The sequence below is a fragment of the Carassius gibelio genome, chromosome B22 (genome assembly GCF_023724105.1).
Source record: "Carassius gibelio isolate Cgi1373 ecotype wild population from Czech Republic chromosome B22, carGib1.2-hapl.c, whole genome shotgun sequence".
NCBI classification, from domain to species: Eukaryota; Metazoa; Chordata; class Actinopteri; order Cypriniformes; family Cyprinidae; genus Carassius; species Carassius gibelio.
Window position 1 is genome coordinate 39,214,745 of NC_068417.1, and position 21,831 is coordinate 39,236,575.

General features: G+C 39.6%; 1 protein-coding gene, 23 non-coding genes and 7 pseudogenes across 24 annotated transcripts; all 31 read right to left on the bottom strand.

Annotated features, from left to right (window-relative positions):
* Positions 1–534: 534 nt before the first annotated feature.
* On the bottom strand, positions 535–653 carry LOC128005985 (5S ribosomal RNA). The gene has a single exon (XR_008178621.1). It is a non-coding gene; the product is annotated as a 5S ribosomal RNA (ribosomal RNA).
* A 374-nt stretch (positions 654–1,027) lies between these two features.
* Positions 1,028–1,146, bottom strand: LOC127997368 (5S ribosomal RNA). The gene has a single exon (XR_008170233.1). It is a non-coding gene; the product is annotated as a 5S ribosomal RNA (ribosomal RNA).
* Positions 1,147–1,508: 362 nt separating this feature from the next.
* On the bottom strand, positions 1,509–1,627 carry LOC128005889 (5S ribosomal RNA). The gene has a single exon (XR_008178529.1). It is a non-coding gene; the product is annotated as a 5S ribosomal RNA (ribosomal RNA).
* A 221-nt stretch (positions 1,628–1,848) lies between these two features.
* LOC128007168 (uncharacterized) lies at positions 1,849–1,967 on the bottom strand (annotated as a pseudogene).
* A 1,173-nt stretch (positions 1,968–3,140) lies between these two features.
* On the bottom strand, positions 3,141–7,818 carry LOC127987490 (uncharacterized). Its single transcript, XM_052589837.1, has 9 exons — positions 7,304–7,818; positions 6,492–6,675; positions 6,061–6,280; positions 5,675–5,948; positions 5,415–5,592; positions 5,217–5,293; positions 4,934–5,114; positions 3,727–3,778; positions 3,141–3,551 (listed from the first exon to the last, which is right to left on the bottom strand). The coding sequence occupies exons 1-9, from the start codon at positions 7,574–7,576 to the stop codon at positions 3,539–3,541; spliced, it is 1,452 nt and encodes a 483-aa protein (XP_052445797.1). The 5' UTR covers positions 7,577–7,818; the 3' UTR covers positions 3,141–3,538.
* A 504-nt stretch (positions 7,819–8,322) lies between these two features.
* On the bottom strand, positions 8,323–8,441 carry LOC128005988 (5S ribosomal RNA). Its single transcript, XR_008178623.1, has one exon. It is a non-coding gene; the product is annotated as a 5S ribosomal RNA (ribosomal RNA).
* Positions 8,442–8,816: 375 nt separating this feature from the next.
* On the bottom strand, positions 8,817–8,935 carry LOC128006421 (5S ribosomal RNA). Its single transcript, XR_008179039.1, has one exon. It is a non-coding gene; the product is annotated as a 5S ribosomal RNA (ribosomal RNA).
* Positions 8,936–9,447: 512 nt separating this feature from the next.
* LOC128006825 (uncharacterized) lies at positions 9,448–9,566 on the bottom strand (annotated as a pseudogene).
* A 510-nt stretch (positions 9,567–10,076) lies between these two features.
* Positions 10,077–10,195, bottom strand: LOC128005890 (5S ribosomal RNA). The gene has a single exon (XR_008178530.1). It is a non-coding gene; the product is annotated as a 5S ribosomal RNA (ribosomal RNA).
* Positions 10,196–10,701: 506 nt separating this feature from the next.
* Positions 10,702–10,820, bottom strand: LOC128006443 (5S ribosomal RNA). The gene has a single exon (XR_008179059.1). It is a non-coding gene; the product is annotated as a 5S ribosomal RNA (ribosomal RNA).
* A 221-nt stretch (positions 10,821–11,041) lies between these two features.
* LOC128004879 (5S ribosomal RNA) lies at positions 11,042–11,160 on the bottom strand. The gene has a single exon (XR_008177553.1). It is a non-coding gene; the product is annotated as a 5S ribosomal RNA (ribosomal RNA).
* A 508-nt stretch (positions 11,161–11,668) lies between these two features.
* Positions 11,669–11,787, bottom strand: LOC128006386 (5S ribosomal RNA). Its single transcript, XR_008179005.1, has one exon. It is a non-coding gene; the product is annotated as a 5S ribosomal RNA (ribosomal RNA).
* A 508-nt stretch (positions 11,788–12,295) lies between these two features.
* On the bottom strand, positions 12,296–12,414 carry LOC128006382 (5S ribosomal RNA). The gene has a single exon (XR_008179001.1). It is a non-coding gene; the product is annotated as a 5S ribosomal RNA (ribosomal RNA).
* Positions 12,415–12,786: 372 nt separating this feature from the next.
* LOC128006989 (uncharacterized) lies at positions 12,787–12,905 on the bottom strand (annotated as a pseudogene).
* Positions 12,906–13,415: 510 nt separating this feature from the next.
* LOC128006387 (5S ribosomal RNA) lies at positions 13,416–13,534 on the bottom strand. The gene has a single exon (XR_008179006.1). It is a non-coding gene; the product is annotated as a 5S ribosomal RNA (ribosomal RNA).
* Positions 13,535–14,042: 508 nt separating this feature from the next.
* On the bottom strand, positions 14,043–14,161 carry LOC128006383 (5S ribosomal RNA). The gene has a single exon (XR_008179002.1). It is a non-coding gene; the product is annotated as a 5S ribosomal RNA (ribosomal RNA).
* Positions 14,162–14,533: 372 nt separating this feature from the next.
* LOC128006990 (uncharacterized) lies at positions 14,534–14,652 on the bottom strand (annotated as a pseudogene).
* A 503-nt stretch (positions 14,653–15,155) lies between these two features.
* On the bottom strand, positions 15,156–15,274 carry LOC128005891 (5S ribosomal RNA). Its single transcript, XR_008178532.1, has one exon. It is a non-coding gene; the product is annotated as a 5S ribosomal RNA (ribosomal RNA).
* Positions 15,275–15,495: 221 nt separating this feature from the next.
* Positions 15,496–15,614, bottom strand: LOC128004880 (5S ribosomal RNA). The gene has a single exon (XR_008177554.1). It is a non-coding gene; the product is annotated as a 5S ribosomal RNA (ribosomal RNA).
* Positions 15,615–16,124: 510 nt separating this feature from the next.
* Positions 16,125–16,243, bottom strand: LOC128005989 (5S ribosomal RNA). The gene has a single exon (XR_008178624.1). It is a non-coding gene; the product is annotated as a 5S ribosomal RNA (ribosomal RNA).
* A 373-nt stretch (positions 16,244–16,616) lies between these two features.
* Positions 16,617–16,735, bottom strand: LOC128004954 (5S ribosomal RNA). Its single transcript, XR_008177625.1, has one exon. It is a non-coding gene; the product is annotated as a 5S ribosomal RNA (ribosomal RNA).
* A 367-nt stretch (positions 16,736–17,102) lies between these two features.
* On the bottom strand, positions 17,103–17,221 carry LOC128006991 (uncharacterized; annotated as a pseudogene).
* Positions 17,222–17,727: 506 nt separating this feature from the next.
* On the bottom strand, positions 17,728–17,846 carry LOC128005893 (5S ribosomal RNA). Its single transcript, XR_008178534.1, has one exon. It is a non-coding gene; the product is annotated as a 5S ribosomal RNA (ribosomal RNA).
* A 221-nt stretch (positions 17,847–18,067) lies between these two features.
* LOC128006367 (5S ribosomal RNA) lies at positions 18,068–18,186 on the bottom strand. The gene has a single exon (XR_008178987.1). It is a non-coding gene; the product is annotated as a 5S ribosomal RNA (ribosomal RNA).
* Positions 18,187–18,696: 510 nt separating this feature from the next.
* Positions 18,697–18,815, bottom strand: LOC128005894 (5S ribosomal RNA). Its single transcript, XR_008178535.1, has one exon. It is a non-coding gene; the product is annotated as a 5S ribosomal RNA (ribosomal RNA).
* A 221-nt stretch (positions 18,816–19,036) lies between these two features.
* On the bottom strand, positions 19,037–19,155 carry LOC128004881 (5S ribosomal RNA). The gene has a single exon (XR_008177555.1). It is a non-coding gene; the product is annotated as a 5S ribosomal RNA (ribosomal RNA).
* Positions 19,156–19,529: 374 nt separating this feature from the next.
* Positions 19,530–19,648, bottom strand: LOC128004955 (5S ribosomal RNA). The gene has a single exon (XR_008177626.1). It is a non-coding gene; the product is annotated as a 5S ribosomal RNA (ribosomal RNA).
* Positions 19,649–20,016: 368 nt separating this feature from the next.
* On the bottom strand, positions 20,017–20,135 carry LOC128006992 (uncharacterized; annotated as a pseudogene).
* Positions 20,136–20,641: 506 nt separating this feature from the next.
* LOC128005895 (5S ribosomal RNA) lies at positions 20,642–20,760 on the bottom strand. Its single transcript, XR_008178536.1, has one exon. It is a non-coding gene; the product is annotated as a 5S ribosomal RNA (ribosomal RNA).
* Positions 20,761–20,981: 221 nt separating this feature from the next.
* LOC128006369 (5S ribosomal RNA) lies at positions 20,982–21,100 on the bottom strand. The gene has a single exon (XR_008178988.1). It is a non-coding gene; the product is annotated as a 5S ribosomal RNA (ribosomal RNA).
* A 510-nt stretch (positions 21,101–21,610) lies between these two features.
* On the bottom strand, positions 21,611–21,729 carry LOC128006594 (uncharacterized; annotated as a pseudogene).
* Positions 21,730–21,831: the final 102 nt, after the last annotated feature.

Sequence of the window (21,831 nt, forward strand, 5' to 3'; positions counted from 1 at the left end):
ACCAGACCTAAACCTGCTAAGATTCAGAGATCGGGCATTGACTCTTTCGTTTTTTTTATTTTATTTTTTTTATGGAAGATTATTATATAATTCGTGAAATTTTCCAAAAGATTAAAGCGCCTGGTATTCCCAGGCAGTCTCCCATCCATGTACTAACCAGGCCCAAACCTGCTAAGATTCAGAGATCGGGCATTGACTTTTTTTTGTGTTTGTTTTTTTTAATGAAAGATTATTATATAATTCGTGAAATTTTCCAAAAGATTAAAGCACCTGGTATTCCCAGGCAGTCTCCCATCCATGAAGTAAACCATGCCTGAACCTGCTAATATTCAGAGGTCGGGCATTGACTATATTTTTTGCCAAAATTATTGTATACTAAGTGAAAAATGTCCAAAAAGCTTACAGCACCTGGTATTCCCAGGCGGTCTCCAATCCAAGTACTAACCAGACCTAAACCTGCTAAGATTCAGAGATCAGGGCTTTGACTCTATTTTTTGGCAGAATTATTATATACTAAGTGAAAAATGTCCAAAAAGCTTACAGCACCTGGTATTCCGAGGCGGTCTCCCATCCAAGTACCAACCAGGCCCAAACCTGCTTAGCTTCCGAGATCAGACGAGATGGGGCATAGCCAGGTTGGTATGACCGTAAGCCAAGACTGCTGCAAAGAGAGGGCTATTTAAAGACCGACCAATCCAATCACCAGTACATTATATAAGTAGGAAAGAAAACCCAAAAGCTTAAAGCACCTGGTATTCCTAGGCAGTCTCTCATCAAAGTACTAACCAGACCTAAACCTGCTAAGATTCAGAGATCGGGCATTGACTTTTTTTTTTGTGTTTGTTTTTTTTAATGAAAGATTATTATATAATTCGTGAAATTTTCCAAAAGATTAAAGCACCTGGTATTCCCAGGCAGTCTCCCATCCATGAAGTAAACCATGCCCGAACCTGCTAATATTCAGAGGTCGGGCATTGACTATATTTTTTGGCAAAATTATTATATACTAAGTGAAAAATGTCCAAAAAGCTTACAGCACCTGGTATTCCCAGGCGGTCTCCCATCCAAGTACTAACCAGGCCCAAGCCTGCTTAGCTTCCGAGATCAGACGAGATCGGGCATAGCCAGGTTGGTATGGCCGTAAGCGAAGACTGCTGCAAAGAGAGGGCTATTTAAAGACCAGCCAATCTAATCGCCAGTACATTATATAAGTAGGAAAGAAAACCCAAAAGCTTAAAGCACCTGGTATTCCTAGGAAGTCTCTCATCAAAGTACTAACCAGACCTAAACCTGCTAAGAATCAGAGATCGGGCATTGACTCTTTTTTTTTTTTAATGAAAGATTATTATATAATTCGTGAAATTTCCCAAAGATTAAAGCACCTGGTATTCCCAGGCAGTCTCCCATCCATGAAGTAAACCATGCCCGAACCTGCTAATATTCAGAGGTCGGGCATTGACTATATTTTTTGGCAAAATTATTATATACTAAGTGAAAAATGTCCAAAAAGCTTACAGCACCTGGTATTCCGAGGCGGTCTCCCATCCAAGTACCAACCAGGCCCAAACCTGCTTAGCTTCCAAGATCAGACGAGATGGGGCATAGCCAGGTTGGTATGACCGTAAGCCAAGATTGCTGCAAAGAGAGGGCTATTTAAAGACCAGCCAATCTAATCGCCAGTACATTATATAAGTAGGAAAGAAAACCCAAAAGCTTAAAGCACCTGGTATTCCTAGGCAGTCTCTCATCAAAGTACTAACCAGACCTAAACCTGCTAAGATTAAGAGATCGGGCATTGATTCTATTTTTTGGCAAAATTATTATATACTAAGTGAAAAATTTCCAAAAAGCTTACAGCACCTGTAATTCCGAGGCGGTCTACCATCCAAGTACCAACCAGGCCCAAACCTGCTTAGCTTCCGAGATCAGACGAGATGGGGCATAGCCAGGTTGGTATGAACGTAAGCCAAGACTGCTGCAAAGAGAGGGCTATTTAAAGACCGACCAATCTAATCGCCAGTACATTATATAAGTAGGAAAGAAAACCCAAAAGCTTAAAGGGGTGGTAAAACACGTTTTTTCGAAGGCTTGATTGTGTTTGTGGGGTGCACTGTAACATATGTTCATGCTTCGTTTTTTTAAAAAAATGCATTATTTTTCATATATTTTACCTTTACTCTACACTGCTCTGTCCTTCCTTGTAAAACGGCCTGATGGTTTCCGGGTTCTATGAAGCCAGTCCCACAAAAATAGCAATGGGCTCAGATTGGTTAGCTGCCCCAGTGTGTTGTGATTCGCTAACTGACTAGCGAATCACAACACACTGGGTGTGTTTTTCGGTAACGTCATGCCCCTTACCTTTACCAGTAGTCTGTGCTTTGGGGGTATTAGAAACAATGGCGTCAATAAAACCATACCAATTTGAGCCGAATCGGACCCAGAAAATTTTGATGAAGATGATCGAGCATTTCCTGTTCAAGAACGGCTGTTAAATGACGTTTCAGAATGTTATGTTTTTTATTGTTGTGATCTAATACTTTTTTAGATACGCTGTTATTTAATTGTACTAATTATAATAGTTGATGTTGAATTTATAACAATAATAAGTGTTTGTCTATTAACAAAAGTATTCAAGAACCTTTTTTATTTAAAAAATATATATATTTTATTAGGTGTACATGTAATAACTGTGCAAAAATGCCAACTGAAGAGGAAAACATCTGCTGCAAAGAAATACAGAAGGTAGTGTAATAAGCTAGTACCAAAATTATGCATAACGTGTTAATAGTTCTGTATAATCCTTTTTTCATATTTAAAAGATGAACATAGGTTAATTGTACAGTATGTTCTCATTGTCTTACATTACTGTTTAGGTTGTAAAACGAATGATGGAGGTTCCAGACCCTCCTAAATATATGGTTGAGCATCCAGGTTTTGAACCAAACTGCTTAAATCCGTATACTTTGCAAAATATCAATAATATTTAGAGCCGACTATGGACCAGTGAGATGCAGAAATGAAGAGGAGTAAGTATTTATTAAATTTAATGAAATGATGTTGTGTAAAATAATATAAATAAAAAACAAATATATATTTACACAAGACATGTTATTCAAAGACAAAAATTATATCAAAATATCAATTTTTATCAAACATATTTTCACATCACATATACATGTTTCCAATATACCACTGGTTTTAATATTGACGTTTTCTGTTCCTGCCATAGGCGCTTCCGTTATCTGGCCTATCGCAGCTTTGTCAGCTGGTGCTGGGGCTACCTAGGACGTAGTGTGAGGGTTGTCATCCCCTCATGTGTTGTTAACCGGATCCGCCTACAGTTTCCTGATCCAGCGGGACAGTATGTTGGGGTCCGGCCACCCCTCGACTGAATCGTGACACACGCTGGGCAATCACCTCTTCTTTGGAAGGTTTTTCATACTGTGATGACAGAGGAGGTGGAATGGGGATTGCATGCAGCTCTTCCGCATATGGCTTGGGGTCCACAAAGACTTTATGTAACAGAAGGCTCATAAGGTCATCGACATAGTCTGTAAAGAACAGAATACTGAGTCCCTCTATGGGTTTATATAATTACTGATAAATAATCTACCTTTGTTTTATAATTAACATTTGTGTAATACTTATAAATATTTTTTGTAAGCTTATATTTATTTCATTATAGCTTTTGTTATATTATTGTTAATAAAACATTTTACAACTTACTGTATGTTGGTTCTATTTTCACTGGCTTTGCTGTGCATTCCCCTTTTTTGGACTTTGGAAAAACGAACTTATACACAGCCTGTCCTTCAGTTGTTGTTTCCGGCTCACGGTTAGCATTTTCATTATAGTGCATTGCTGCAAGATACAGCCTGTAATCAGTGGACAATACATAACATATGAAAAGATTAGTAAACTGTGTTGTGACAAATAAACAAACAATTCAGAATAAGAGACAAATGTTCAATCAATGATTATAATGGTTTCTTTCTTGCAAGAAAGGCTCACAGTCGCACAGTCAGTCAAGAGAATGTGAGAGTGCTCGCCAAGATGGGAGGCTCTCGATCTCTTTATATCTCTGCTACTCATAACATAGATAACATAGGGCCACAGGCAAGGCTCCTAACCTATTTTACCTGTTTCTTCCTTATTAGGAAAGAACATTATTTATTATAGGGAAAGATTATTAATATTAATAAAATAATGAATAAAAAAAACATTTCCATAACAATTGTTAGAAACAATGTTTATAAATATTTCTGAACATGTCAAAGATTATTACCTGCACAACATTCCTATGAAAGGGAAAATCACGTTCTTTGGGGCAAAACGCAAAATCAGACTGTGGAAAGCCTCCAGCGATGACGTCTGAAAGTTGTGGCTGAGCTTTTCTATATCATTGAGAACTCTCTTGTTGTATAATAGCTTTTCTACTTTATGGAGCGCTATTGATCCTGTAGCCAAACAGATCAAATATGAAGAAAATCTCAAAATTGTACTATTTTACTGTCATTCTATTGTCATTTGTCTCTCTATACAGTCATACCTGGTTGGAACCATTTTTTTGGATCCCTGGAAACTTTGTCTGGGTGTTCACACTTGGGGAAGAGGTGGTTCTCATGAACATGTACATTTTGTATGTGGTTCTGCAGTGAATTCCACTTCGCCACCTTTTCTGGCCCAGACTCAGAGGAAATCGCACTCCAGTAAACATGGTTTTTGATGCTGTGCAACCATTTTTTCAACACCTCGCAGTCCTTCATTTTTGAAAGTTTGTCAAGTTTCTTAGATAAACCTGTACAAAGTAAAAGCTTGGTTGTACAATCATTATTTCAAGAAAATCTAATTACCCCAAAAATATAAATGTACAAGTTAGGTTTAACAATTAACTGAATAAGTATCAATTAATAATACAAAGATAAATAATTACCTTTCTCAAAGTGCCACACGTCATAGAACTGAGTGATATTGCGGTCCCTCAGGTACTTCTGAATCTGCGGATGGCGGTCGGTGACGATGTAGTCAACAGCTAAACCATGAGACTCCAGCTTATCGAGACAACGCTTCAATCCCTCCTTTTCCATATGATAACTTCCACCAACCTCATTGCTCTGTTGTTGGGTACACAACATTTCAAATGTATAAACAGAGTAGAGTATAAACAATAACAGATAAAAGAAAATTTAACTTTTTTTAAATGCTTAATTACTAACCTGAACTAGTTGAAGATCCAGAATTTTGTTGGTTTCCATGTGCATAATGGTGTAGCTACCAAATTTTGCTGAGTGTCCTATTGTAAACATCATAATCAGATATAGAACATTACTGAGAACATCAGTATCATAATATTTTAGGAGAACTCAAAGACTAAAATAAACGGTGTGATTTTTTAAAATATACTCTAAACGTACCTGGCGTGTCAGCACGCATATCTCCAGCCACAGCAACATTTCCTCCCTCTTGCAGCTGTCTTATAAGATTCAGTTGATCTTGGTTCCACTGGTGTATTATGGTAGGCTCAATGAAATTCCTGGCATGAATCCTAAAAGTTACGAAATGCATCATCTGGAGCTTCATGGCTTTGAAAATCTATTAACATAGAAATCATACAGTACATACATACTGAAACAACACAGTATTTTTTTGTGAATTTTATTGTAAATTGTAATACCTTCTCTAGTTGTTTAAAAGATCCACCGGTAAAATACGTTGCAGCAGACAATAGCAGGTTTCCAAGTGGGGTACTCCCAACAATGGGCTGGCTCTGCCACTGTCTGTAGTAGTTACACTTTTCACAAAGCTGGGTGAATGCAACAAAAGTCCTCCTTCGTCTGCTCTGGACAACACACTTTGTCTTACAAATTGGACAGGACACAAACAGCTCTCGAAGACAGCTTTCAAAAACAATGTATTTGTTATCGCTGTGGTCGGGCTGTGGATCTATCCTAAGGCAATATAAAAAGAATAAATATTAGGAAGTTGCTTTCATGTTTTATATATATTTTTAAACACAAATGTATTAGTAAAAAAGTGCGTAAATATGTATTTATATCTTACGCCAATTCTGATTCTTCAGTGACAACAGAATCTGGGTTATATGTGGAATCAGTGGGTTCGACATTTAATTCTGATTCTTCTTCCTCATCTAACACCAGACGAGGTCTCTTACTGGGCCTGAAGACTGAGCCCCTTACTGGTGTTGAAGACAGCTGCACATCAGGAAACATGTCAGTTGTTTGGGTGCCCACATCATGACCATAATATGTTGCCTGAATGCCTACAAGTACAAAAAAAAAAGTAAAAATACAATTACTCATAACCATCGGTCATGCTATTACAATTTTTTTTACAGTGATAAACATAAGCCACTTTCTAATACACATACGTTTCAGTAGCCGGTATGACAATTATAATAAAAAAAAGACAATATGTACTAGAACTGCATATGATAAAGTAACACAAACACATTTAATGTCTGTATTTCATACCTTTGCTCCTTAAGTGGAAACTGCTCAATGTACCCATTGAAAGTTGTGTGCCCACTGATCGCATCTTCGGCTTTATCTCTGTGGCTACAGTTTCGGTCTCTATAGGGTCTGACTGACATCCAACTTCATGAAGTGTAGATGTAGTGGGGAGCTCTTGGGAACTCGCACCCTGCTGAGATGTTGTCTGTAAGAAATAATGACAATATGTAATCAATGTTCAAATTACAGCTTAAAACATACATTTGACATGTAAAAATAGTAAGAAAAAATTACTGGATAATAATCATTGGACCACAAAAAATAAGCTTCATAAGCAAGATTTTCATATAATTGTTCTGACAAATTGTATTAGTCCTCAAAGGGATTTTTTTGATTAAAGAGTGAAGATCTATAGTAATCGGTACTGAATGGAATCGTTACTTTTGTATTTTTAGAACGCTTATAACCAAATATCTGTCGCTATAACTATTAACCAAAAACATTGGCTTTACTATAGTAGCCAAATCAAACACGGAACCATGTTTAGCATGCCTGCAGATAAACAAACATGTAGATAAACAATACATAAACGCTCTAATCAAAGAATAATATACACTAATTCCAAGTTCGTTGTTGAGATTAAGAAAAAAAGTTCGTAACGTTAGGGTGTTTGTCGCATTAAGTATGAATAAGCATTTAACTAACTGGTTTGCAGAGCCAAACAGCGTTGTTATTTGTTCACTTCCTCGATACAACGCACAATTAGCAATACAGCCAATAGCAATACAAACCAATACAGTAAAACACATCGACGAAAAATAAGTCATACTTACAGCTTGTGGCCCGTAAACAGCTTGTGTTTTTAAAGTTGGAACTGCTCCATCTTTCAGGACAAGCCGTTGGGCGAATCCTGCATTGAACTCGCGAAGATTGTGGAAGCTTTCCTCCGTAAAATGTGCAGCACAGAGAGCGAGATTTGGGTAATAATTTTGAGGGACCGAGTTAAAAATAAATTTTAACCATTGATCCCTAACTTCCCCGTCCCTAGGAAGGCTGAACAAAGTGGACCTGCAATCCGGATGAAAATAACAGCGTTTCGTCGGCATCGCGGCAAAAATACTCCAGCATACAACAACTCTTCTCAATCTCCACAGCAATATAAAATGGCCTCGCCCCCCACCTAATCTATTATTCTCGGAGGAGGGGTTTATGTAAATATTGGGCTTAGTGACGTCAGCAACCCTGAAGGAATGTCGTGTAGTCCCTACCGGCCGTTTGCTGTAGTCCTTAGAAATGGATTTCTTTAAAAGCAAATATCTCCCTTTGCTTAAAACTTTGAACGTTGTCACTTTGCAGATGTTGTTTATGCTCAAACAGGAAAATTACACACTAGCTAAAGTTAGAAAAGTGAAATCGTGTTTTATCACCCCTTTAAAGCACCTGGTATTCCTAGGCAGTCTCTCATCAAAGTACTAACCAGACCTAAACCTGCTAAGATTCAGAGATCGGGCATTGACCTTTTTCTTTCTTTTTTTTTTAATGAAAGATTATTATATAATTCGTGAAATTTTCCAAAAGATTAAAGCACCTGGTATTCCCAGGCAGTCTCCCATCCATGAAGTAAACCATGCCCGAACCTGCTAATATTCAGAGGTCGGGCATTGACTATATTTTTTGGTAAAATTATTATATACTAAGTGAAAAATGTCCAAAAAGCTTACAGCACCTGGTATTCCCAGGCGGTCTCCAATCCAAGTACTAACCAGACCTAAACCTGCTAAGATTCAGAGATCAGGGCATTGACTCTATATTTTGGCAAAATTATTATATACTAAGAGAAAAATGTCCAAAAAGCTTACAGCACCTGGTATTCCGAGGCGGTCTCCCATCCAAGTACCAACCAGGCCCAAACCTGCTTAGCTTCCGAGATCAGACGAGATGGGGCATAGCCAGGTTGGTATGACCGTAAGCCAAGACTGCTGCAAAGAGAGGGCTATTTAAAGACCGACCAATCTAATCACCAGTACATTATATAAGTAGGAAAGAAAACCCAAAAGCTTAAAGCACCTGGTATTCCTAGGCAGTCTCTCATCAAAGTACTAACCAGACCTAAACCTGCTAAGATTCAGAGATCGGGCATTGACTGTTTTTTTTGTGTTTGTTTTTTTTTAATGAAAGATTATTATATAATTCGTGAAATTTTCCAAAAGATTAAAGCACCTGGTATTCCCAGGCAGTCTCCCATCCATGAAGTAAACCATGCCCGAACCTGCTAATATTCAGAGGTCGGGCATTGACTATATTTTTTGGCAAAATTATTATATACTAAGTGAAAAATGTCCAAAAAGCTTACAGCACCTGGTATTCCCAGGCCCTCTCCCATCCAAGTACTAACCAGGCCCAAACCTGCTTAGCTTCCGAGATCAGACGAGATCGGGCATAGCCAGGTTGGTATGGACGTAAGCAAAGACTGTTGCAAATAGAGGGCTATTTAAAGACCAGCCAATCTAATCACCAGTACATTATATAAGTAGGAAAGAAAACCCAAAAGCTTAAAGCACCTGGTATTCCTAGGCAGTCTCTCATCAAAGTACTAACCAGACCTAAACCTGCTAAGATTCAGAGATCGGGCATTGACTTTTTTTTGTGTGTTTGTTTTTTTTAATGAAAGATTATTATATAATTCGTGAAATTTTCCAAAAGATTAAAGCACCTGGTATTCCCAGGCAGTCTCCCATCCATGAAGTAAACCATGCCCGAACCTGCTAATATTCAGAGGTCGGGCATTGACTATATTTTTTGGCAAAATTATTATATACTAAGTGAAAAATGTCGAAAAAGCTTACAGCACCTGGTATTCCCAGGCGGTCTCCAATCCAAGTACTAACCAGACCTAAACCTGCTAATATTCAGAGATCAGGGCATTGACTCTATTTTTTGGCAAAATTATTATATACTAAGTGAAAAATGTCCAAAAAGCTTACAGCACCTTGTATTCCGAGGCGGTCTCCCATCCAAGTACCAACCAGGCCCAAACCTGCTTAGCTTCCGAGATCAGACGAGATGGGGCATAGCCAGGTTGGTATGACCGTAAGCCAAGACTGCTGCAAAGAGAGGGCTATTTAAAGACCGACCAATCTAATCACCAGTACATTATATAAGTAGGAAAGAAAACCCAAAAGCTTAAAGCACCTGGTATTCCTAGGCAGTCTCTCATCAAAGTACTAACCTGACCTAAACCTGCTAAGATTCAGAGATCGGGCATTGACTTTTTTTTGTGTTTGTTTTTTTTAATGAAAGATTATTATATAATTCGTGAAATTTTCCAAAAGATTAAAGCACCTGGTATTCCCAGGCAGTCTCCCATCCATGAAGTAAACCATGCCCGAACCTGCTAATATTCAGAGGTCGGGCATTGACTATATTTTTTGGCAAAATTATTATATACTAAGTGAAAAATGTCCAAAAAGCTTACAGCACCTGGTATTCCCAGGCGGTCTCCAATCCAAGTACTAACCAGACCTAAACCTGCTAAGATTCAGAGATCAGGGCTTTGACTCTATTTTTTGGCAAAATTATTATATACTAAGTGAAAAATGTCCAAAAAGCTTACAGCACCTGGTATTCCGAGGCGGTCTCCCATCCAAGTACCAACCAGGCCCAAACCTGCTTAGCTTCCAAGATCAGACGAGATGGGGCATAGCCAGGTTGGTATGACCGTAAGCCAAGACTGCTGCAAAGAGAGGGCTATTTAAAGACCGACCAATCTAATCACCAGTACATTATATAAGTAGGAAAGAAAACCCAAAAGCTTAAAGCACCTGGTATTCCTAGGCAGTCTCTCATCAAAGTACTAACCAGACCTAAACCTGCTAAGATTCAGAGATCGGGCATTGACTCTTTTTTTTTTTTTTTTTTAATGAAAGATTATTATATAATTAGTGAAATTTTCCAAAAGTTTAAAGCACCTGGTATTCCCAGGCAGTCTCCCATCCATGAAGTAAACCATGCCCGAACCTGCTAATATTCAGAGGTCGGCATTGACTATATTTTTTGGCTAAATTATTATATACTAAGTGAAAAATGTCCAAAAAGCTTACAGCACCTGGTATTCCCAGGCGGTCTCCAATCCAAGTACTAACCAGACCTAAACCTGCTAAGATTCAGAGATCAGGGCTTTGACTCTATTTTTTGGCAAAATTATTATATACTAAGTGAAAAATGTTCAAAAAGCTTACAGCACCTGGTATTCCGAGGCGGTCTCCCATCCAAGTACCAACCAGGCCCAAACCTGCTTACCTTCCAAGATCAGACGAGATGGGGCATAGCCAGGTTGGTATGACCGTAAGCCAAGACTGCTGCAAAGAGAGGGCTATTTAAAGACCGACCAATCTAATCACCAGTACATTATATAGGTAGGAAAGAAAACCCAAAAGATTAAAGCACCTGGTATTCCCAGGCAGTCTCCCATCCATGTACTAACCAGGCCCAAACCTGCTAAGATTCAGAGATCGGGCATTGACTCTATTATTTGACAAAATTATTATATACTAAGTGAAAAATGTCCAAAAAGTTTACAGCACCTGGTATTCCCATGCGGTCTCCCATCCAAGTACTAACCAGGCCCAAACCTGCTTAGCTTCCGAGATCAGACGAGATGGGGCATAGCCAGGTTGGTATGGCCGTAAGCCAAGACTGCTGCAAAGAGAGGGCTATTTAAAGACCGACCAATCTAATCACCAGTACACTATATAAGTAGGAAAGAAAACCCAAAAGCTTAAAGCACCTGGTATTCCTAGGCAGTCTCTCATTAAAGTACTAACCAGACCTAAACCTGCTAAGATTCAGAGATCGGGCATTGACTTTTTTTTGTGTTTGTTTTTTTTAATGAAAGATTATTATATAATTCGTGAAATTTTCCAAAAGATTAAAGCACCTGGTATTCCCAGGCAGTCTCCCATCCATGAAGTAAACCATGCCCGAACCTGCTAATATTCAGAGGTCGGGCATTGACTATATTTTTTGGCAAAATTATTCTATACTAAGTGAAAAATGTCCAAAAAGCTTACAGCACCTGGTATTCCCAGGCGGTCTCCAATCCAAGTACTAACCAGACCTAAACCTGCTAAGATTCAGAGATCAGGGCATTGACTCTTTTTTTTGGCAAAATTATTATATACTAAGTGAAATATCCAAAAAGCTTACAGCACCTGGTATTCCGAGGCGGTCTCCCATCCAAGTACCAACCAGGCCCAAACCTGCTTAGCTTCCGAGATCAGACGAGATGGGGCATAGCCAGGTTGGTATGACCATAAGCCAAGACTGCTGCAAAGAGAGGGCTATTTAAAGACCGACCAATCTAATCACCAGTACATTATATAAGTAGGAAAGAAAACCCAAAAGCTTAAAGCACCTGGTATTCCTAGGCAGTCTCTCATCAAAGTACTAACCAGACCTAAACCTGCTAAGATTCAGAGATCGGGCATTTACTTTTTTTTGTGTTTGTTTTTTTTAATGAAAGATTATTATATAATTCGTGAAATTTTCCAAAAGATTAAAGCACCTGGTATTCCCAGGCAGTCTCCCATCCATGAAGTAAACCATGCCCGAACCTGCTAATATTCAGAGGTCGGGCATTGACTATATTTTTTGGCAAAATTATTATATACTAAGTGAAAAATGTCCAAAAAGCTTACAGCACCTGGTATTCCCAGGCGGTCTCCAATCCAAGTACTAACCAGACCTAAACCTGCTAAGATTCAGAGATCAGGGCATTGACTCTATTTTTTGGCAAAATTATTATATACTAAGTGAAATATCCAAAAAGCTTACAGCACCTGGTATTCCGAGGCGGTCTCCCATCCAAGTACCAACCAGGCCCAAACCTGCTTAGCTTCCAAGATCAGACGAGATGGGGCATAGCCAGGTTGGTATGACCATAAGCCAAGACTGCTGCAAAGAGAGGGCTATTTAAAGACCGACCAATCTAATCACCAGTACATTATATAAGTAGGAAAGAAAACCCAAAAGCTTAAAGCACCTGGTATTCCTAGGCAGTCTCTCATCAAAGTACTAACCAGACCTAAACCTGCTAAGATTCAGAGATCGGGCATTGACTTTTTTTTTGTGTTTGTTTTTTTTAATGAAAGATTATTATATAATTCGTGAAATTTTCCAAAAGATTAAAGCACCTGGTATTCCCAGGCAGTCTCCCATCCATGAAGTAAACCATGCCCGAAACTGCTAATATTCAGAGGTCGGCATTGACTATATTTTTTGGCAAAATGATTATATACTAAGTGAAAAATGTCCAAAAAGCTTACAGCACCTGTTATTCCGAGGCGGTCTCCCATCCAAGTACCAACAAGGCCCAAACCTGCTTAGCTTCCGAGATCAGACGAGATGGGGCATAGCCAGGTTGGTATGACCGTAAGCCAAGACTGCTGCAAAGAGAGGGCTATTTAAAGACCGACCAATCTAATCACCAGTACACTATATAAGTAGGAAAGAAAACCCAAAAGCTTAAAGCACCTGGTATTCCTAGGCAGTCTCTCATTAAAGTACTAACCAGACCTAAACCTGCTAAGATTCAGAGATCGGGCATTGACTTTTTTTTTTGTGTTTGTTTTTTTTAATGAAAGATTATTATATAATTCGTGAAATTTTCCAAAAGATTAAAGCACCTGGTATTCCCAGGCAGTCTCCCATCCATGAAGTAAACCATGCCCGAACCTGCTAATATTCAGAGGTCGGGCATTGACTATATTTTTTGGCAAAATTATTCTATACTAAGTGAAAAATGTCCAAAAAGCTTACAGCACCTGGTATTCCCAGGCGGTCTCCAATCCAAGTACTAACCAGACCTAAACCTGCTAAGATTCAGAGATCAGGGCACTGACTCTTTTTTTTGGCAAAATTATTATATACTAAGTGAAATATCCAAAAAGCTTACAGCACCTGGTATTCCGAGGCGGTCTCCCATCCAAGTACCAACCAGGCCCAAACCTGCTTAGCTTCCGAGATCAGACGAGATGGGGCATAGCCAGGTTGGTATGACCATAAGCCAAGACTGCTGCAAAGAGAGGGCTATTTAAAGACCGACCAATCTAATCACCAGTACATTATATAAGTAGGAAAGAAAACCCAAAAGCTTAAAGCACCTGGTATTCCTAGGCAGTCTCTCATCAAAGTACTAACCAGACCTAAACCTGCTAAGATTCAGAGATCGGGCATTTACTTTTTTTTGTGTTTGTTTTTTTTAATGAAAGATTATTATATAATTCGTGAAATTTTCCAAAAGATTAAAGCACCTGGTATTCCCAGGCAGTCTCCCATCCATGAAGTAAACCATGCCCGAACCTGCTAATATTCAGAGGTCGGGCATTGACTATATTTTTTGGCAAAATTATTATATACTAAGTGAAAAATGTCCAAAAAGCTTACAGCACCTGGTATTCCCAGGCGGTCTCCAATCCAAGTACTAACCAGACCTAAACCTGCTAAGATTCAGAGATCAGGGCATTGACTCTATTTTTTGGCAAAATTATTATATACTAAGTGAAATATCCAAAAAGCTTACAGCACCTGGTATTCCGAGGCGGTCTCCCATCCAAGTACCAACCAGGCCCAAACCTGCTTAGCTTCCAAGATCAGACGAGATGGGGCATAGCCAGGTTGGTATGACCATAAGCCAAGACTGCTGCAAAGAGAGGGCTATTTAAAGACCGACCAATCTAATCACCAGTACATTATATAAGTAGGAAAGAAAACCCAAAAGCTTAAAGCACCTGGTATTCCTAGGCAGTCTCTCATCAAAGTACTAACCAGACCTAAACCTGCTAAGATTCAGAGATCGGGCATTGACTTTTTTTGTGTGTTTGTTTTTTTTAATGAAAGATTATTATATAATTCGTGAAATTTTCCAAAAGATTAAAGCACCTGGTATTCCCAGGCAGTCTCCCATCCATGAAGTAAACCATGCCCGAAACTGCTAATATTCAGAGGTCGGCATTGACTATATTTTTTGGCAAAATGATTATATACTAAGTGAAAAATGTCCAAAAAGCTTACAGCACCTGTTATTCCGAGGCGGTCTCCCATCCAAGTACCAACAAGGCCCAAACCTGCTTAGCTTCCGAGATCAGACGAGATGGGGCATAGCCAGGTTGGTATGACCGTAAGCCAAGACTGCTGCAAAGAGAGGGCTATTTAAAGACCGACCAATCTAATCACCAGTACATTATATAGGTAGGAAAGAAAACCCAAAAGCTTAAAGCACCTGGTATTCCTAGGCAGTCTCTCATCAAAGTACTAACCAGACCTAAACCTGCTAAGATTCAGAGATCAGGCATTGACTCTTTTTTTTTTTTTTAATGAAAGATTATTATATAATTAGTGAAATTTTCCAAAAGATTAAAGCACCTGGTATTCCCAGGCAGTCTCCCATCCATGAAGTAAACCATGCCCGAACCTGCTAATATTCAGAGGTCGGGCATTGACTATATTTTTTGGCTAAATTATTATATACTAAGTGAAAAATGTCCAAAAAGCTTACAGCACCTGGTATTCCCAGGCGGTCTCCAATCCAAGTACTAACCAGACCTAAACCTGCTAAGATTCAGAGATCAGGGCTTTGACTCTATTTTTTGGCAAAATTATTATATACTAAGTGAAAAATGTCCAAAAAGCTTACAGCACCTGGTATTCCGAGGCGGTCTCCCATCCAAGTACCAACCAGGCCCAAACCTGCTTAGCTTCCAAGATCAGACGAGATGGGGCATAGCCAGGTTGGTATGACCGTAAGCCAAGACTGCTGCAAAGAGAGGGCTATTTAAAGACCGACCAATCTAATCACCAGTACATTATATAGGTAGGAAAGAAAACCCAAAAGATTAAAGCACCTGGTATTCCCAGGCAGTCTCCCATCCATGTACTAACCAGGCCCAAACCTGCTAAGATTCAGAGATCGGGCATTGACTCTATTATTTGACAAAATTATTATATACTAAGTGAAAAATGTCCAAAAAGTTTACAGCACCTGGTATTCCCATGCGGTCTCCCATCCAAGTACTAACCAGGCCCAAACCTGCTTAGCTTCCGAGATCAGACGAGATGGGGCATAGCCAGGTTGGTATGGCCGTAAGCCAAGACTGCTGCAAAGAGAGGGCTATTTAAAGACCGACCAATCTAATCACCAGTACACTATATAAGTAGGAAAGAAAACCCAAAAGCTTAAAGCACCTGGTATTCCTAGGCAGTCTCTCATTAAAGTACTAACCAGACCTAAACCTGCTAAGATTCAGAGATCGGGCATTGACTTTTTTTTTTGTGTTTGTTTTTTTTAATGAAAGATTATTATATAATTCGTGAAATTTTCCAAAAGATTAAAGCACCTGGTATTCCCAGGCAGTCTCCCATCCATGAAGTAAACCATGCCCGAACCTGCTAATATTCAGAGGTCGGGCATTGACTATATTTTTTGGCAAAATTATTCTATACTAAGTGAAAAATGTCCAAAAAGCTTACAGCACCTGGTATTCCCAGGCGGTCTCCAATCCAAGTACTAACCAGACCTAAACCTGCTAAGATTCAGAGATCAGGGCATTGACTCTATTTTTTGGCAAAATTATTATATACTAAGTGAAATATCCAAAAAGCTTACAGCACCTGGTATTCCGAGGCGGTCTCCCATCCAAGTACCAACCAGGCCCAAACCTGCTTAGCTTCCGAGATCAGACGAGATGGGGCATAGCCAGGTTGGTATGACCGTAAGCCAAGACTGCTGCAAAGAGAGGGCTATTTAAAGACCGACCAATCTAATCACCAGTACATTATATAAGTAGGAAAGAAAACCCAAAAGCTTAAAGCACCTGGTATTCCTAGGCAGTCTCTCATCAAAGTACTAACCAGACCTAAACCTGCTAAGATTCAGAGATCGGGCATTGACTTTTTTTTTGTGTTTGTTTTTTTTAATGAAAGATTATTATATAATTCGTGAAATTTTCCAAAAGATTAAAGCACCTGGTATTCCCAGGCAGTCTCCCATCCATGAAGTAAACCATGCCCGAACCTGCTAATATTCAGAGGTCGGGCATTGACTATATTTTTTGGCAAAATTATTATATACTAAGTGAAAAATGTCCAAAAAGCTTACAGCACCTGGTATTCCCAGGCGGTCTCCCATCCAAGTACCAACCAGGCCCAAACCTGCTTAGCTTCCAAGATCAGACGAGATGGGGCATAGCCAGGTTGGTATGACCGTAAGCCAAGACTGCTGCAAAGAGAGGGCTATTTAAAGACCGACCAATCTAATCACCAGTACATTATATAAGTAGGAAAGAAAACCCAAAAGCTTAAAGCACCTGGTATTCCTAGGCAGTCTCTCATCAAAGTACTAACCAGACCTAAACCTGCTAAGATTCAGAGATCGGGCATTGACTTTTTTTTTTTTTTTTTTTATGAAAGATTATTATATAATTCGTGAAATTTTCCAAAAGATTAAAGCACCTGGTATTCCCAGGCAGTCTCCCATCCATGAAGTAAACCATGCCCGAAACTGCTAATATTCAGAGGTCGGGCATTGACTATATTTTTTGGCAAAATGATTAAATACTAAGTGAAAAATGTCCAAAAAGCTTACAGCACCTGTTATTCCGAGGCGGTCTCCCATCCAAGTACCAACAAGGCCCAAACCTGCTTAGCTTCCGAGATCAGACGAGATGGGGCATAGCCAGGTTGGTATGACCGTAAGCCAAGACTGCTGCAAAGAGAGGGCTATTTAAAGACCGACCAATCTAATCACCAGTACATTATATAGGTAGGAAAGAAAACCCAAAAGCTTAAAGCACCTGGTATTCCTAGGCAGTCTCTCATCAAAGTACTAACCAGACCTAAACCTGCTAAGATTCAGAGATCGGGCATTGACTCTTTTTTTTTTTTTTTTTAATGAAAGATTATTATATAATTAGTGAAATTTTCCAAAAGATTAAAGCACCTGGTATTCCCAGGCAGTCTCCCATCCATGAAGTAAACCATGCCCGAACCTGCTAATATTCAGAGGTCGGGCATTGACTATATTTTTTGGCTAAATTATTATATACTAAGTGAAAAATGTCCAAAAAGCTTACAGCACCTGGTATTCCCAGGCGGTCTCCAATCCAAGTACTAACCAGACCTAAACCTGCTAAGATTCAGAGATCAGGGCTTTGACTCTATTTTTTGGCAAAATTATTATATACTAAGTGAAAAATGTCCAAAAAGCTTACAGCACCTGGTATTCCGAGGCGGTCTCCCATCCAAGTACCAACCAGGCCCAAACCTGCTTAGCTTCCAAGATCAGACGAGATGGGGCATAGCCAGGTTGGTATGACCGTAAGCCAAGACTGCTGCAAAGAGAGGGCTATTTAAAGACCGACCAATCTAATCACCAGTACATTATATAGGTAGGAAAGAAAACCCAAAAGATTAAAGCACCTGGTATTCCCAGGCAGTCTCCCATCCATGTACTAACCAGGCCCAAACCTTCTAAGATTCAGAGATCGGGCATTGACTCTATTATTTGACAAAATTATTATATACTAAGTGAAAAATGTCCAAAAAGTTTACAGCACCTGGTATTCCCATGCGGTCTCCCATCCAAGTACTAACCATGCCCAAACCTGCTTAGCTTCCGAGATCAGACGAGATGGGGCATAGCCAGGTTGGTATGGCCGTAAGCCAAGACTGCTGCAAAGAGAGGGCTATTTAAAGACCGACCAATCTAATCACCAGTACACTATATAAGTAGGAAAGAAAACCCAAAAGCTTAAAGCACCTGGTATTCCTAGGCAGTCTCTCATTAAAGTACTAACCAGACCTAAACCTGCTAAGATTCAGAGATCGTGCATTGACTTTTTTTTTTGTGTTTGTTTTTTTTAATGAAAGATTATTATATAATTCGTGAAATTTTCCAAAAGATTAAAGCACCTGGTATTCCCAGGCAGTCTCCCATCCATGAAGTAAACCATGCCCGAACCTGCTAATATTCAGAGGTCGGGCATTGACTATATTTTTTGGCAAAATTATTCTATACTAAGTGAAAAATGTCCAAAAAGCTTACAGCACCTGGTATTCCCAGGCGGTCTCCAATCCAAGTACTAACCAGACCTAAACCTGCTAAGATTCAGAGATCAGGGCATTGACTCTATTTTTTGGCAAAATTATTATATACTAAGTGAAATATCCAAAAAGCTTACAGCACCTGGTATTCCGAGGCGGTCTCCCATCCAAGTACCAACCAGGCCCAAACCTGCTTAGCTTCCAAGATCAGACGAGATGGGGCATAGCCAGGTTGGTATGACCGTAAGCCAAGACTGCTGCAAAGAGAGGGCTATTTAAAGACCGACCAATCTAATCACCAGTACATTATATAGGTAGGAAAGAAAACCCAAAAGATTAAAGCACCTGGTATTCCCAGGCAGTCTCCCATCCATGTACTAACCAGGCCCAAACCTGCTAAGATTCAGAGATCGGGCATTGACTCTATTATTTGACAAAATTATTATATACTAAGTGAAAAATGTCCAAAAAGTTTACAGCACCTGGTATTCCCATGCGGTCTCCCATCCAAGTACTAACCAGGCCCAAACCTGCTTAGCTTCCGAGATCAGACGAGATGGGGCATAGCCAGGTTGGTATGGCCGTAAGCCAAGACTGCTGCAAAGAGAGGGCTATTTAAAGACCGACCAATCTAATCACCAGTACACTATATAAGTAGGAAAGAAAACCCAAAAGCTTAAAGCACCTGGTATTCCTAGGCAGTCTCTCATTAAAGTACTAACCAGACCTAAACCTGCTAAGATTCAGAGATCGGGCATTGACTTTTTTTTTTGTGTTTGTTTTTTTTAATGAAAGATTATTATATAATTCGTGAAATTTTCCAAAAGATTAAAGCACCTGGTATTCCCAGGCAGTCTCCCATCCATGAAGTAAACCATGCCCGAACCTGCTAATATTCAGAGGTCGGGCATTGACTATATTTTTTGGCAAAATTATTATATACTAAGTGAAAAATGTCCAAAAAGCTTACAGCACCTGGTATTCCCAGGCGGTCTCCCATCCAAGTACCAACCAGGCCCAAACCTGCTTAGCTTCCAAGATCAGACGAGATGGGGCATAGCCAGGTTGGTATGACCGTAAGCCAAGACTGCTGCAAAGAGAGGGCTATTTAAAGACCGACCAATCTAATCACCAGTACATTATATAAGTAGGAAAGAAAACCCAAAAGCTTAAAGCACCTGGTATTCCTAGGCAGTCTCTCATCAAAGTACTAACCAGACCTAAACCTGCTAAGATTCAGAGATCGGGCATTGACTTTTTTTTTTTTTTTTTTTTATGAAAGATTATTATATAATTCGTGAAATTTTCCAAAAGATTAAAGCACCTGGTATTCCCAGGCAGTCTCCCATCCATGAAGTAAACCATGCCCGAAACTGCTAATATTCAGAGGTCGGGCATTGACTATATTTTTTGGCAAAATGATTAAATACTAAGTGAAAAATGTCCAAAAAGCTTACAGCACCTGTTATTCCGAGGCGGTCTCCCATCCAAGTACCAACAAGGCCCAAACCTGCTTAGCTTCCGAGATCAGACGAGATGGGGCATAGCCAGGTTGGTATGACCGTAAGCCAAGACTGCTGCAAAGAGAGGGCTATTTAAAGACCGACCAATCTAATCACCAGTACATTATATAGGTAGGAAAGAAAACCCAAAAGCTTAAAGCACCTGGTATTCCTAGGCAGTCTCTCATCAAAGTACTAACCAGACCTAAACCTGCTAAGATTCAGAGATCGGGCATTGACTCTTTTTTTTTTTTTTTTTAATGAAAGATTATTATATAATTAGTGAAATTTTCCAAAAGATTAAAGCACCTGGTATTCCCAGGCAGTCTCCCATCCATGAAGTAAACCATGCCCGAACCTGCTAATATTCAGAGGTCGGGCATTGACTATATTTTTTGGCTAAATTATTATATACTAAGTGAAAAATGTCCAAAAAGCTTACAGCACCTGGTATTCCCAGGCGGTCTCCAATCCAAGTACTAACCAGACCTAAACCTGCTAAGATTCAGAGATCAGGGCTTTGACTCTATTTTTTGGCAAAATTATTATATACTAAGTGAAAAATGTCCAAAAAGCTTACAGCACCTGGTATTCCGAGGCGGTCTCCCATCCAAGTACCAACCAGGCCCAAACCTGCTTAGCTTCCAAGATCAGACGAGATGGGGCATAGCCAGGTTGGTATGACCGTAAGCCAAGACTGCTGCAAAGAGAGGGCTATTTAAAGACCGACCAATCTAATCACCAGTACATTATATAGGTAGGAAAGAAAACCCAAAAGATTAAAGCACCTGGTATTCCCAGGCAGTCTCCCATCCATGTACTAACCAGGCCCAAACCTTCTAAGATTCAGAGATCGGGCATTGACTCTATTATTTGACAAAATTATTATATACTAAGTGAAAAATGTCCAAAAAGTTTACAGCACCTGGTATTCCCATGCGGTCTCCCATCCAAGTACTAACCATGCCCAAACCTGCTTAGCTTCCGAGATCAGACGAGATGGGGCATAGCCAGGTTGGTATGGCCGTAAGCCAAGACTGCTGCAAAGAGAGGGCTATTTAAAGACCGACCAATCTAATCACCAGTACACTATATAAGTAGGAAAGAAAACCCAAAAGCTTAAAGCACCTGGTATTCCTAGGCAGTCTCTCATTAAAGTACTAACCAGACCTAAACCTGCTAAGATTCAGAGATCGTGCATTGACTTTTTTTTTTGTGTTTGTTTTTTTTAATGAAAGATTATTATATAATTCGTGAAATTTTCCAAAAGATTAAAGCACCTGGTATTCCCAGGCAGTCTCCCATCCATGAAGTAAACCATGCCCGAACCTGCTAATATTCAGAGGTCGGGCATTGACTATATTTTTTGGCAAAATTATTCTATACTAAGTGAAAAATGTCCAAAAAGCTTACAGCACCTGGTATTCCCAGGCGGTCTCCAATCCAAGTACTAACCAGACCTAAACCTGCTAAGATTCAGAGATCAGGGCATTGACTCTATTTTTTGGCAAAATTATTATATACTAAGTGAAATATCCAAAAAGCTTACAGCACCTGGTATTCCGAGGCGGTCTCCCATCCAAGTACCAACCAGGCCCAAACCTGCTTAGCTTCCGAGATCAGACGAGATGGGGCATAGCCAGGTTGGTATGACAGTAAGCCAAGACTGCTGCAAAGAGAGGGCTATTTAAAGACCGACCAATCTAATCACCAGTACATTATATAAGTAGGAAAGAAAACCCAAAAGCTTAAAGCACCTGGTA